The 14,551-nt window shown below is 43.6% G+C and overlaps 1 protein-coding gene across 5 annotated transcripts in view; it reads left to right on the top strand.

Annotated features, from left to right (window-relative positions):
• Nucleotides 1–10,309, top strand: part of MAP2K6 (mitogen-activated protein kinase kinase 6) — a 125,938-nt gene extending 115,629 nt beyond the window's left edge. For all 5 annotated transcript variants that reach the window (XM_036341336.1, XM_036341334.1, XM_036341333.1 and 2 more), the window contains 2 exons: nt 2,866–2,911; nt 9,975–10,309. In XM_036341336.1, coding sequence (XP_036197229.1) covers nt 2,866–2,911; nt 9,975–10,052 — 124 coding nt within the window. In that variant the 3' untranslated portion in view covers nt 10,053–10,309. The remainder of the gene's footprint in view (nt 1–2,865; nt 2,912–9,974) is intronic.
• The last annotated feature ends 4,242 nt before the right edge of the window (nt 10,310–14,551 follow it).

Below are 14,551 nucleotides of genomic sequence, written 5' to 3'. Positions count from 1 at the left end.
TCTCCAGGCTTGGGGACTGATGGAGGTCACTGGAGAGACCCCCCCCCCCCCCCCCCAGAACGCCAGAGCAGCGTGCCTTCGGTTCTGCTCTCCCTTCAGGCCAGTGGAAGAGGCTCTGCCCAGCTGACCCGCCTGGGGGCACGTTGTCGTGTGTTGGAGGCCCACCCGGACATTGACACTGTCTGACTCAGAGGAACTAGTATAAAACAGAGACAAGCAAATATAGTTCCCAACTTGTTCAGGAAGGACAGTAAAAGAGGCACTGGCTATGTATTTAGCTGATGACATATGTATGGCTTGGAAGGCAGTGTGTGTGTTTATTTTGTGGATGTACTGCTTAGCCTTCTTGGAAACGATGGAGGGGGTGGGGGTGCGGGGGGGGGAGGAGTGCGGGCGGGGGGGGGGGGCAGGGCAGATTCAAGCAGACAGAAATCCTCCGGTCAGCACAAACTCGAGCCTAGCGATCCTCAAGAGAGCATGAAGCTGCCTTTCAGTGTTGGCCACGGTCAGGAGTGTGTGCTGTGGCATTTGGACGAGGAATTAGGGCTGTGAGCTAATTGCACGCTTGAAAATGACAAGCCACTTGAAAATTCAAATGTCTTGACTCAGATCCAAAAGAAATCAGTGTCGCTTTGAGCTCCGCCGTTGTTATTTTATACCGAATTCCAAGCACTTCCTATTGAACACGGAAGCGCCTTTCCCCCTAACCTGACGCTGAGGATTGTGCGATTCCGAGGACATGTTTTGACGTGTTCTCAATTTGGAAGGTAGAGTGGGTTCTGTCGGCTACATTAATGCAATAAACAGCCCTGGTTTGCTGTGTACATACTTTCTGTCAACGCTGCCGTGGTGCTCACGGTAAATTTTGAGCTTCCTGATTAGTGGCTGTAAGTTGAGACCTAGCCTGCTGACGGGCAATCTCTGAGATTTCAGGAGTCCTTAACCCATTACGACGGATCCACTTGGGAGAGTTGCCCACATTTTCTTTATACAGATTAAAAGAAAAATACTGGAGAAATTTTCTTACACTCTTCCTGACTTAAAATTACCTCTCCCTAAAAAACGGAAATTTTAAGTTCTTCTACCCGAAAAGAAAAGAGATGGTAAGTTCATTACCAAATGGATCTCTGCCGTTGTGGAATCTCAGGAGACAGGGACACGCAGAGGCGTGAGTGGGGGTGACAAGGCCTCATTCATCCCATCCAGGCACAACTTCCCATGTCAGCCCACCTCCGCCGTTGATAATTCCTCTTTCTAATCCCCTCTTACCTGTATCCTCCGTTGAGATGAAACTTTCTCTCATAGGTGGTCTGGTCACTGGGGTCGCTAGGTCCTAGATCAGCCCTCAGTTCCAGACTGAAACTTCTCTCCTCACATCTACCTGTACCCTGTCCCAGGTTCCCTGGCTTCTACCCACAGCATGGCCCGGAATAAACTGGTAGGCTGCTTTAAGTTGTCTCGGTTCAAAAGCTTCCTCTTTTCCTTCATTTCGTTTTGTTTTAAGCCACAGTTTCTCAAAGCGTCTCAACTACTCCGCTCTCCTATGGCCCTGTACCTGCTCCCATCCCCTCCTCATTGTTGGGCTCCGTGTCTGGAGCAGCGCTCACCCTGGGTCTCATGTGCTCAGAGTGATCCATGAACACAGGTCCCAGCCGCCTCCAGCACCAGGCCACGTTCCTCTCCATCCGTGTACGATTTTGTGGCCAAATGGGCAAGGGCAGTGTGTAGGTTGCCTGGCAAATCAGTTTTTGAAATCATCCTTTTCTCCATTCTGTAACCTGGGATTCCAACTCCAAATAAACCACTTATTTTATTTTATTTTTTCCCATTGTAAGGCTGGGGATGGATTCAGGGGTAGGTCTCTTCAGATGGCAGTTTTATCCAATGTTATTAAAATGTCTGTGTCTGTATCAGCTAAGTGATAGGAGCGCATGACCACAAAGTATTGTAAGAAGAGAAATTGCTAAGTCACTAGCCGTGACTTTCTCTTTCAGGGCATGCAAAGAGGTTGGAAACAAGCACCGTTACCTTAGACCAGCGGTTCTCAACCTGTGGGTCGCGACCCCTTTGGGGGTCGAATGACCCTTTCACAGGGGTCGCCTAAGACCATCGGAAAACACATATATAATTACATATTGTTTTTGTGATGAATCACTATGTTTTAATTATGTTCAATTTGTAACAATGCAAATACATCCTGCAGATCAGATATTTACATTACGATTCATAACAGTAGCAACATTACAGTTATGAAGTAGCAACGAAAATAATTTTATGGTTGGGGGTCACCACAACATGAGGACCTGTATTAAAGGGTCACGGCATTAGGAAAGTTGAGAACCACTGCCTTAGACATTTTATTGGGAGTATTGCTTCTGTCTTGGGCAGGGTTGGCTAAGAATGTATAAAAGCAAATTATATGTTCAGGGGTTTGGGAGCAAGGAGAACAAGGTATTGAAGACAGGGAAGAGATAACAGATGTAATATAAGGAACACCTGCCAAGTTCTTTGCCAGTGGGGGTGGAGTACAAATTGTTTTGAAAGAAAGTAGATGTGTATGTTGAAATAGAATGGCTTTAGATCAGAAAAGCTAGTTTATACATCATTGGTAAAGTACCAAAGGAAAGTAAACACACAGATGCACACGCACTCACACACCTGTTCTTTCCCGTAAGGTACACACGGAGTGATTTAAGATATAACTTGTAAATATAATAGAAGAGGAAAGTCAAGATAGGAGATCTTTGGTTTCAGTATGTTTTTAAAGTGGGTTGTGTTTAGTGTTCTACAAGTTCTGAAATCCTAGGCTAGTGAAAATGCAGATGATATCTAGATTTTAATGTGATTAATTTTTTTTCCTTTAAGCTTGAAGAAGAATTCCAAAGAACGGCCAACATATCCAGAGCTTATGGTGAGTACTGTTAGCGTCATAAACATGTCCAAACTAACAGTGAGTAGCAATAAAGTACCTGATACCTAAATCACAATCGAACAACCATAGAGGAAGAGCTGACTGACTCATTGAGATATTGATAACTGGAATAAAACTGAAGGGAAAAAAAAACCATTGAGCCCTTCATTTGTCCTAAATCCTCCTGTAGTATAACATGGGCCATGTTAACAGCTTTAGCAAACTTTCCATGCTGATAAACAATAGCATCTAGGCCAAATATGTCTATAAAATTTATATTTTCAAATATTAAAGACAGGAAGAGTCATATATCCTATATAATAAAAGGGTAATATTGACCCTAATGGTGGAATGACCGGTCACTATGACGTGCACTCACCACCAGGAGGTAGACGCTTAATGCAGGAGCTGTCCCCTGGTGGTCAGTGTGCTCCCACCGGGGGAGCACCACTCAGCCAGAAGCCGAGCTCATGGGTGGTGAGCACAGTGGCAGTGGTGGGAGCCTCTCCTGCCTCCTCTGCAGTACTAAGGATGTCTGACTATGGCTTAGGGCAGTGGGCCTAAGCCACAATTGGATATCCCCCAAGGGGTCCAGGGCTGCTAGAGGGATGTCTGACTGCCAGCTTAGGCCCAATCCCCCAGGGAGTGGGCCTAAGCCAGCAGGTGGACATCCCCCAAGGGGTCCCAGACTGTGAGAGGGAACAGGCCAGGCTGAGGGACTCCTCTCCAAGATTGCACAAATTTTCATGCACCAGGCCTCTAGTTACTATATAAAATGAAGGAAAGCATGATTTAAAGGATTTTAATATTGAAAGACATGTCAATGCTATGTGACTGATTGATTTTTGATAAAATATTTAGGACTATTTGGAGGAATTTCTTTTTGATGGGTGTTTAGGGAGGAAAGAATCCCTTCATTTTTTTTCCTTCTGCTTTTTACTGTGTGGAGAAAAGACAGAGACATAATCATCTGAATTATACGACTTCAGCATTCACAGTTTACCATCTGCATGACCTGTGGAAATAAGACTTCCAAGTTGTTGTTTTAAAATAGCTTCTCTTAAGTTGTGGTACCTTCTTTTATAAGCTAATTACAAAGGATTCTTTAACATAGATGGCAGGCAACTAGACAGACTTGGCAGTCCGTATCTAAGTGTATGTTGAGTGTGGGAGGAACACTTTTTTTTTTGAAAAATTATAAAATTTAGACTATTTACTAATGTCTCTTAAACACTCCCCACCCCAGATTTGTTACAATTATCAAGGTTTTAATTGTAGCAGGGGATGGAAGAGTTCTGTTCATGCAATCTGCAGAAGAGAGGAGAGAAAACATTGACACCTTTCTTACTAGACCACAGGTACCCAGCAGGCATACAATGCTTGCTTGCTCCGATCCCATCCCACTCTCAAGCAGTGCTCAGCATCAAGACCGATCAGGGCAGGTGTAGAGGGGCAGGTTACTGATTCCTCTGAGCAAGAGGTATGGTGAGGTGACTCCAACTTGGAAAAAGGAGCTTGTTGGACATTTGTATATCTTCTTTGGAAAAATGTCTATTCAGGTCCTTTGCCTGTTTTTAAGTCAAACTTTTTTTTTTTTCTATTTAGTTTTACATGTTCTTTATCTATTGTGGATAGGATAATAATCCCTTATCAGACACATGGTTTGCAAATATTTTCTCCTGTTCTATAGATTGCCCTTTCATTTTGTTGATGGTTTCTTTGGCTACGCAGAAGCATTTTAGTTTGATGTGATCCCACTTGTGGATTTTTGCCAACAAGTACATGAAAAGGTTCTCACTATTACTAGTCATGAGAGAACTACAAAAAAACCCCAACATGAGATATCATCTCACACTGTTAGAATGGCTTTTATAAAAAAGACAAGAGATAAGTGTTAGCGGGGATGTGGAGAAAAGAGAACCCTTGTGCACTGTTGGTGAGAATGTAAATTGGTACAGCCACTATGGGAAGCAGTATGGAGGTTCCTCAAAAAAATTAAAATTAGAACTATCATATCATTTAGCAATTCTACTTCTGGGTGTATATTTGAAGGGAATAGAATCACTGTCACAATGAGGTATCTGCACCCCCATATTTATTGCAGCATTATTTATAACAAGAGGCCTGGTGCACAGATTTGTGCACCAGTGGGGTCCCTTGGCCTGGCCTGTGGGGATAGGGCCAAAACCGGCAGTCTAACATCCCTCAAGGGGTCCCAGAGTGCGAAAGGGTATTCTACAAAGTTGCTGTCACTCAGCAGCTCCTGCATTGAGCGTCTGTCCCCGGTAGTCAATGTGCGTCATAGCTACCAGTTGGATGGTCGAACTGTTGGCCGGTTGACCAGTTGCTTAGGCTTTTGTATATAGACTAGAGGCCCAGTGCACAGATTTTTGCACCAGGGGGGTCCCTTGGCCAGGCCTGCACCCTCTCGCAATCTGGGACCCATCAGGGGATATCGGAGAGCCAGTTTCAGTCCGATTCCCACAGGCCAGGCCGAGGGACCCCCTGGTGCATAAATCCATACACTGGGCCTCTAGTATGCATATAAGATCTTTGAATAATCTCTTCCTACCCTCTCCTCTCCCCACTTCCCTCTGAGATTCATCAGTCTGTTCCATGTTTCCATGCCTGTGCATTGAGCGTCTGCCCCCTGGTGGTCATTGTGCATACTGGCCAGTCGGCCGGTCAGACGGTCGTTTAGGCTTTTATATATATATATATATATAGATAGTCGAGGCATGGAAATAGTCTAAGTGTCTGTTGATGGATAAATAAAGAAATTGTGATACTCCGCACACACACACACACACACACACACACACACACACACACTAGAATATTAATTCAGTCAAAAAAAAAGTAAATTGTGGCACAGCGGTATGGCTCAGTGGTTGAGTATCAACCTGTGACTCAGGAGGTCACAGTACGATTCCTGGCCAGGGCACATGCCTGGGTTCCAGGTTCAATCCCCATTTGGGAGCAGGTAGCTGATCAATGATTCTCATCATTGATGCCTCTATCGCTCTCTCCCTCTCCCTTTCTGAAATTGGTAAAAACATATTTTTTTAAAAGAAGGAAATTCTGCTCTTTGCAACACCATGGATGAAGCTTGAGGATATTATGCTAAGTGAAATAAGTCAGACAGAAAAATAAATACTGTATGACCTCACTTATTTGAGGATCCTGAGGAAGAAAGAAAGAGAGAGAGAGAGAGAGAGAGAGAGAGAGAGAGAGAGAGAGAGAGAGAGAGGAGAGAAAAAGAAAGAAAGAAAGAAAGAAAGAAAGAAAGAAAGAAAGAAGGAAATCCTAACTCCTGAGTAGATGGCCCTTGTAGAAAAGGCAGCCCCTGCGACTCAGCATTCTCCCAGCTTTATTCAACTAAGACCCCCAATTGAGAGGGAAAAGATGAGTAATCCTTGAGAAAATCTTAGCATACTACATGTTCAGGTTGACTATTTGCCCTGATCAGGTTTTTAATAGCCAGCTGGCAGCCATTTCTGCCCTGGGTTCCCCTTTTTGGTTTGCTTATGCAACCCCCAGAGCAATAGAAATGAATTTCACATAAAGTGCAGCAGACATGAGTGGTCCCTGTGGGGTCCTATGGAGCCAGGACTCCTATTGGAAGCTTGCCTTGTTTGTCAGTATTTTCATGTAAAAGAAGAACATTTCCTATATGTTTCTGGCTATTTAAAATGCAAAACTTTTTTCTTCTTCTTCTAAGAGACCTCTTATCAGAGGTTTCAGTGGAAAATACTAAAGAAAAAACTGCTGATTTCTAACTTAACATCCATCGGCCGCCCGGTGTTGAATCCTACCTTCCCTGTGTATTCTAACGCTGTAGTCTTCTGTGGTCTGCATATTAATGTTGTCAGGTTGTGTGGGCAGCCCTTTGCTTGTATGGCGCTAGCCTCTGTGGACTGGAACTGGACTTGCCTTTTAAGGCCATAAGGGCTCTTTGCTTTTCTGTGGAATTGAGGTTTTTAAGTGGAAAATCTGAGTCCAAGCTCTTTGACTTCAGTGGTGGGAAAGCACTTGCCGAGGGGCCATTGTTTAGGTGGTAGGAGTTGGTGAAGAGGTAGAAAAAAACAGAAATCCCTTTTTCAGGTGAAGGACACTATAATTAAGGCCCCAACCCAGACATGTACCTCTTATAGAAATCTCAAGTGTTTTTCTTTCTAACTTGGATTGAGTGGGTGTATTTGCTTTCCTATCATCTTGTTTGCTTGTTCTCTCAGACTCCCATTGGGGGACATGACTCAGTAGGATTTGTTCTTCTACACCAGGGGCCAGCCAGCTTTTTCTGTAAAGGGTTAGATAGTAAGTGTTTTTGGCTTTGTGGGACTGCTCACTTCTGTTGTTTGAGTGTGAGAGTAGCCATATTCAGTATGTAAACAAATGGCCGTGGCCGTGTGCCAATAAAACTTTATTTGGAAAACAGGCAGTGGGCTAGATTTGGACCCTGGACCACCGGTGGTCGACCCCTGTCCCAGATGATAACCACCAGAAATGATAACCAGGCAACGTAAGTGATTGCCTAGTGAGGTGATTATGTTCTCTACATCCCCTGGGATGTTCTAGATTGAATGGCAGCGTTAAGGATGACTGACCCCATAGAAAACCATCATCCCGAGGGGTGAGGTGTTGTTCGTAGGCTATGGAGACCATTGGTGGCTGTATTGCCCCAATGCTCCTGGCATCATGTTCCTGGAACTCCATGTTTTCTCCAGGTGCAGCCACTGGTGAATTCTTTCCTTCCTGTACCTGGCTCCTTTTTTGGGAAACCCAGCCTGGCAATGATTTCATGGGGCCTAATTTGCTCATCCCCTGGTCACTGTCCTTGCTATTTTTAGTGCACTGCTTATAGAAGGACCCGGGTTCCCCCCATAACCTTTTATAGCCTCCAAACCCACACACACAGGCGAGTCACACTTTCCATCCTGCCAAGCCTGCCTGCCTCCCCTCACTCTGCCCTCTGGCTGTCACTGCATTTCCCCAGCCCGAGAATAAACTGGAAGATGTCTGAGAATTTTTTTTTTTTATAAAGCGATGTCAGGTCAGATTATTGAATTCATTCACAGACTTGGGCTCCATCCACTGAACTAAAAGCCACCAACAGAACCAGAGGCAAGATGGGCTGGCTGGCCTGGGAAGCAGTCACTGAGATGATCTGAGGTTTCGCATGTCCTGTTTTGATAGTAAAAGACTTTGAAGTATATGAAAAGATCGCCAAATGTCAAGGGGATGTGGGGAAGCTAATGAGCATGGTGGTGAAGCGTGTGGTAAGTGCTGTGTGAGTGGTTAGGAATCAGAAGTAACACTGTATTTACTTACCCAGAGAGCTCAGCACCAAGGATCCGACATCAAGAGCTTCAGTTCATCTCGTGGGTTTGAGGCTCCGAGCCAACGCCCAACCTCTCTCTTGAGATGGGCCAAAGCAGAACGCCTTTCCCATTTTCTGGGTCCTGATACTGAGCAGTGACCACCTACCTTCTTCGGGGCTTTATATATATATACTTTCATATATATATATTTATATATATATTTTTTGTTCCTCTCCCATTTGCATTGTTTCCTCAAACTTCCATGGGTGGGCATTCAGTTCCCCACAGGGCTGACTCATCCAGCCCCCTCCTGTCCGGTTTACAACAAATATAATTAGAAACCCTACAGCTGGGCAACATGAAGGTTGTAAACTAAAATCCCAAGTCAGGGGAAACAGAGTGAGTCACATATATACTCGTCTGCATGCAAAAGCGCTCATAGTTAGCCGCTCCTCCAGTCGCTGGAAAGAATACCAGCAGACAACCAGGAAGGTGGCCGTGTTGTGTGGCGGGGGCAGTGGGGAGCAGGACCCGGCTCAGGTCCTACCTGAAGGGACTGCCCTTTTTGATTTGGTTGGTTGGCTGTATTTCCCCTGTGAGAACTGTGGATGGATCATGAGCTGATGTATCTCCTAATTAGAGGTGGAAGCTACCAGTGTACAGCCAGGCAGTTGCTGTCACAACATGGAGTTATTTAGGGAAGATGGTTCTGGTGCAGAGAAAATGGCTTTGTTTCCTCCAAACTTGTTTTGAAATGCATGGCCTCTCGTGTCAGACCATGTCTATTTCCCGAGCAAAGTGCTGGGCTTGATGTTCTTATAAAGTTGATTTCATGTGACCTGCGTGAATAGAGACCATTTCTTTGGCTTTTCCACCTTGGATCTGCGAGTTGCGTTTTCCCCTCCCATAGCTAGAGTTTGGCAGTCCACACTGTTTTCCAGAAGGATCAACTCTTCCTCAAGAAAGACAGACGTAAGTCTAACTCAAGGCTGTAGATGTGGCTTAGAAAGTGCCTTCCAGTCCAAACCAGCTCTCCAGGGTCAAGGACAGGCAGTGTCTTGCCCGTTTACTGTCCTGCAAAATTGGTTTTTCATTCTACCACCTATTTCCTGAGAAGTGACTGTGCATAAACCTGTGAAACTTGTAATTATTTTACTGCTATATCCGTATAACAGTTCTTTGTATAAATCAGAGTTTGAACTGTCTTTGCTGATCCTTGTATTTTACCATAAATAGGATCTATGTAGCCTAATTATATAATATGTTTAAGCAATAGGTCCTCTGTAGTGGGAGCATATCAAAATGGGAGAGTGGCAGCTAAGAGGAAATATCTTTAAAAATGTTTACATCGCCCTAACCGGTTTGGCTCAGTGGATAGAGCGTTGGCCTGCGGACTGAAGGGTCCCAGGTTCGATTCCGGTCAAGGGCATATACCTTGGTTGCGGGCACATCCCCAGCAGGGAGTGTGGAGGAGGCAGCTGATTGACGTTTCTCTCCCATCAATGTTTCTAACTCTCTATCCCTCTCCCTTCCTCTCTGTAAAAAATCAATAAAATATATTTAAAAAAATAAAAATGTTTGCATCACTAGATGTGAACTTGATTTGTGATGAAGTAGGAAGAGTACAGTTTAGCCCTGATAGGGGTATTAATTTGTTTACCAAACAGATCTGTTAATTAACTCATCGCGTACCTTGTCAGTGACAAATTTTAATATCATGTATTTTTTCTTTTCTTTCCCAGCAACATCCGTTTTTCACTCTACATGAATCCAAAGCAACAGATGTGGCATCTTTTGTAAAATTGATTATTGGAGACTAAAACGATGGACTCAATCGGTTGACCCTCCCGTGGATTGGTGGGTTTACGGGGTGAAGCAAGGTCACTAAAGCGCCAACAGAAACTCATCCTTGAGATAATTTAACCCTGCCTCTCAGAAGGCTTTTTTCTCCCAATTTTCTTTTCCTCCCCCCTCCAAAAGGGGCCTTGGAATCTATAGTATAGATTGAACTGTCTAGATGGATGAAATATGATAAAAGCTTAGGACTTAAAAAGGTGATTAAATATTTAATGATGTGTCATATGAGTCCTTAAGCTTCGCAGACTTTTCTTGTTCTTTACAAAATGAGTGCATTGGCCCTGGTCAAAAAGGTGCTACAGTAGTGATGAAATTGTAAGTAGACCTGTAGTCTGTCCCACTTATTATTTTAATATTTATGTTTAAGCGCTTGGTTGGAAAGATTCCATTTTATGCAAGGAGGAAGACACGGAAGACAAGGCTGGGTCGTCAATATTTATAGGGCTTTTATGTTTTAAGTTCAACTGTGTCTGTGGTCCAGAAGAAATTATTTAATATGCATCTTTAAGAGTATTATAAAAGTATCAACAAGCAGCTCTTCTTGTGAAATATCTGTGTTTTCAGCTGTTGTGGCTCCCGCATGTTCTCAGATTTCTGCTCAGTCCTGGGTCCTAACCACATCTTCCAGGTGGAGTGGCAAGGTATGCTGGTCAGACTCTTTTCCCGACTTTGGAAAACATCAAGTCACTTTTCTCACAGCTCAAAGAGTCACAAACTGGGTTCTTTTGACATTTGTGGTGTAGTCTTAATGGATTGTGATTCGTGATGTGATTTTTCTACCACCCCTGTGTGTGTGTGTGTGTGTGTGTGTGTGTGTGTGTGTGTGTGTATTTGATAAGTCCCACTACAGCCAAGTGGCTTCTGTGAATATCTGTACCTAGTAAGGAGGACATTCGTCAGTCACGAGGGCAAATACACTTCAAACCACACAGAGAATTGGTTCCTTCTGCGTTGCTCCTCCTACAACGGACAGACCCCCCAGGATTGCCTTGTAGCTCACGTATTCACCTTTTTTGATTTTGTTTTATTCAGTGAAGAAGCCTTACTATCCATGGAAGGGCTGCAGTAGAAGAAAATGAAAGGCAGTTAGGTGTCCTTTGATCAGATGCAGAGATAATGGGGAGGGGCGGAGTAATTCCTAGGAATGGACTGGCAGGTTTCCACGACTTGAGGCGTATCTTTCTTCAGGAGCATGCAGGCGCTTGCTCCACGGGACGAGGCTAGCTCCGCCGTGCACTCCTAGCTAGCCAAGTAAGCAGCGGACAAGAACTCTTCCTCGCAGCCAAGCACACCAGTGCGTTCTCTGATTTGGGGCTTAGGTTCCTCGAAGATCAAGGAGTGAAGTGATCCCCAGGGAAAAGGCAACCGGGAGACATTGCTTTGGGACTTTGGGCTCAGACAAGTCTGCTCTTGCAATACGAGGCAGAAGGTTTTGATGAAAAGAGGAAGAGGAGGACACACTCTTGTTTCTTTCTTTGCCTCAAGCTCACAAATATGGAGAGAAGACTGCTCCCTCAAATCCTCCCCTTCTTCCCTTTTCAGACTTTGAAGTGCAATCGTGTATTTTTCTCTGTTTGCGTTTTCTCTTTGCTCTTGACCTCTGGCTCCTAGCAGTTGCCCAGAGTGGGTATGGCTTGCAATCACACATGTCTTTGCTTTCAGTTTCAAGAGATACCTGTTTGAGTCGGCATCTGTTTCATCTGCTCTGAAGCTACCCTTGTCTGCATCTTTTTCTACCGGAAAAGGCGTATGATCCTAGTGATCATGGCTGTTCCATTCCGGACCCACTGTCCTCAATCTGCAGGTTCCTCTCTGAGTCAGAGAGAAAGAAACAATCACAACTGTATTTTTTGCTTTGATTTATCCATCTTATACAAAAAGAAAGTAGTAGATACAAATCTGAGGTCCTTCCGTCCAGCTTTGTGAAATATGTAAAGAAAACATCTCTCTGGTCTGGTCAGGTCACTCCTACCTGTTGTTCAGTGTAGTTTCTACTTGGAAATATTCTTAACTGAGAGTGTTTCTCATGTGCACACCTCTCTAGCCAGTGAGCCCTGGGCCTGGACTTGCACAACAGTCATACTGGCGTAGAGAAGGAGTTAGTTACCATACTGGGGTACAGAAGGAGTTCGTCGATGATCCTCAACCCCAGTGCACATTGGAATTGCTGGGGGCTTGGAAATACCGTCATTGTCAGGGTCCCAGGGATTTGGGTTTCATCTGTCCAGGGTGGGGCCTGGGAGTTGGTGTTTTTTTCAAGCCACTCATGTGATTCTGGTGTGCGCCAGGGTTGAGAACACTGGTCTAGTACCTTCTAAAGAGTTAACATTTCTCTTGGACATTTGCAAAGAGTAAAGAGAGACTGTGGAGAGGAACGGGAGCCCCCACTTCTTTCCCTGTCCTCATCAGTGGGGACACCTTTGCCACTGTCAGAGAAGGCGTGTTCCTGGAAGACTGATGGAAAAATTGGGAAGTCTTTTCCCCAGAGAAATGATGTACTACGTGGTGATTAAGTATCTTATGTACCAAAGTAGAATGGCTTCCTAGCCTTACAAGTCCAAATTGTAGAATGTGCTTTTTTTTTTTTAGAACTGTCTTATAAGTTATAAACAACTAATTTTAAAATATAAAGATGCATAAACTATATTTAAGCTGATATAAGTTGGGAGCCTCTGGATATATATATATATATATATATATATATATATATACACATACAGGTATATGTATATCATGCCTAAAATTACATACACACTTTAACAGCTTATAGCTCAATTGACGTTTCTTTCTTTTCAGATTTAACCCATTGGGATTAATAATTATTCAAAAGTGTGTATACTGTATGTGTGTCCCAGACACTATATATATATATATATATATATATATATAGAGAGAGAGAGAGAGAGAGAGAGAGAGAGAGAGAGATGCACCATCTGAATATTAGCTTTGTCTATATCAGTGTAGTAGAAAGTCAGTGTATCTCTATAAAAGAATCATGCTGTTTTTTTCTGGGTATCCTATAATTGTCCATATTATAAATTGGCTTTATGTTTATAAAAATATACTGTTGATTTCCATGTTTGCCAAAAAAGTGATGGGCATGACTTTAAGACAGTGCCTTCTGTGTGTATGCATCAATGGGTACTGCCCTTCGGAGTAGCCACTATGAAAGACTGTATATTTATATAAATACTGCTGCCAGAATACATTTGCCATTTCTCTTTCAGAAAAGTCTTCAGAATTCATTTCCTCTCCCATCCGTGTAACATGCGGAATCATATTATAATTGCTCCTTAGTAGTTTGTTTGACAAAAATCCTTATGAGGTATTTTCTTGTTTGCTTTATCTGCCTTTCAGTATCAGACTTAGCTCCCAGCTTTGTGCTTTGCAATTTCTAGAATTCAAATCTTCCCTCAGAGCTGAAGTTTTACTATGACTTGAGTTTTTTTAAATGACCATGCATGGGCTCTGAAGATAATTTCAAATGTCTATTTCCCCCCAAAAAGTGTGCATTTGTTTTTAAGTAATTTCAGCCTTCCTGGAATAAGTGTAGAGTCTTCCAAATTGATGACTTTGAAGGAAAAAGAACTCACCTAATGCATATGTTTGATGATAAAGTATGAGTTGGATTGTCCCTGATTTCAGACATGGCCCTCATCTCTCGGCCATGATTGACAGCCCTGATATGGAGGAACAGTCCATTGTTCTAATGACCATTGGGTCCCACTGATAAAGTCAGAAAGAGTTGATTAAATAGCAGCTTCTAACTTCCTGAAATGGAAAATGGGCATGTGGATATAGCTCAAAATTGTGTGTATCTGACTGTGCTTATCTATCCTCCAGGCCTCACACACATACACAAAAAGTGTATGCTGGGGATTCCCAGACTTTCTCTTCACGGTGCCATTGGTTGTCTCAGTAAATGTTTTCATGGTGCCCTAGGCCAAAAGAAATACTTAATAATCCCACTTCTTAGGTCACTAGGTCCAAACAATGTAATAGTGGTGGTTTGTACCATGTCCTGCAGATGTTGCTCTGTTTCTTTCATACATTTACAGTACCTGATGGTGCCCTCGTGAGTTCGCTGCCCTGCCTCATTGTGTCTCAGCACACAGTGTGGGATCATCAGTATACGTTATCCTAAGGTTTGCATTGTCCAAGGTGGTGGCCCTCAAAATGGAATTCTTGGCCACTCGATCTTCTGTGTCACTTCATTCTGTGTATTTTGCCATCATTCTTATTGTTTTTGCTTGCATCTGGCTGACTAGCTTTTTAATTGAGGTCCTCCCCTCCTTTGCTGTTCATCGCTCCTGCCACACCGTAGGTCATAGTATAGAAAATGAAATAGTTATTACCCAGCATTTGAGGAGCTGGCACTGAGACTGGGGGGGGGGGGGGGCTGGCTTCCCCAAATGCAGTGGACTTCGTATCTTTGGAACATAATCACAAAGGAGGCAAGGAG

Source organism: Myotis myotis, unplaced genomic scaffold, assembly GCF_014108235.1.
Source record: "Myotis myotis isolate mMyoMyo1 unplaced genomic scaffold, mMyoMyo1.p scaffold_m19_p_17, whole genome shotgun sequence".
Taxonomy (NCBI): Eukaryota; Metazoa; Chordata; class Mammalia; order Chiroptera; family Vespertilionidae; genus Myotis; species Myotis myotis.
Note: the sequence above shows the minus strand (reverse complement) of the source record. Positions and strands in the feature narration are given on the sequence as shown.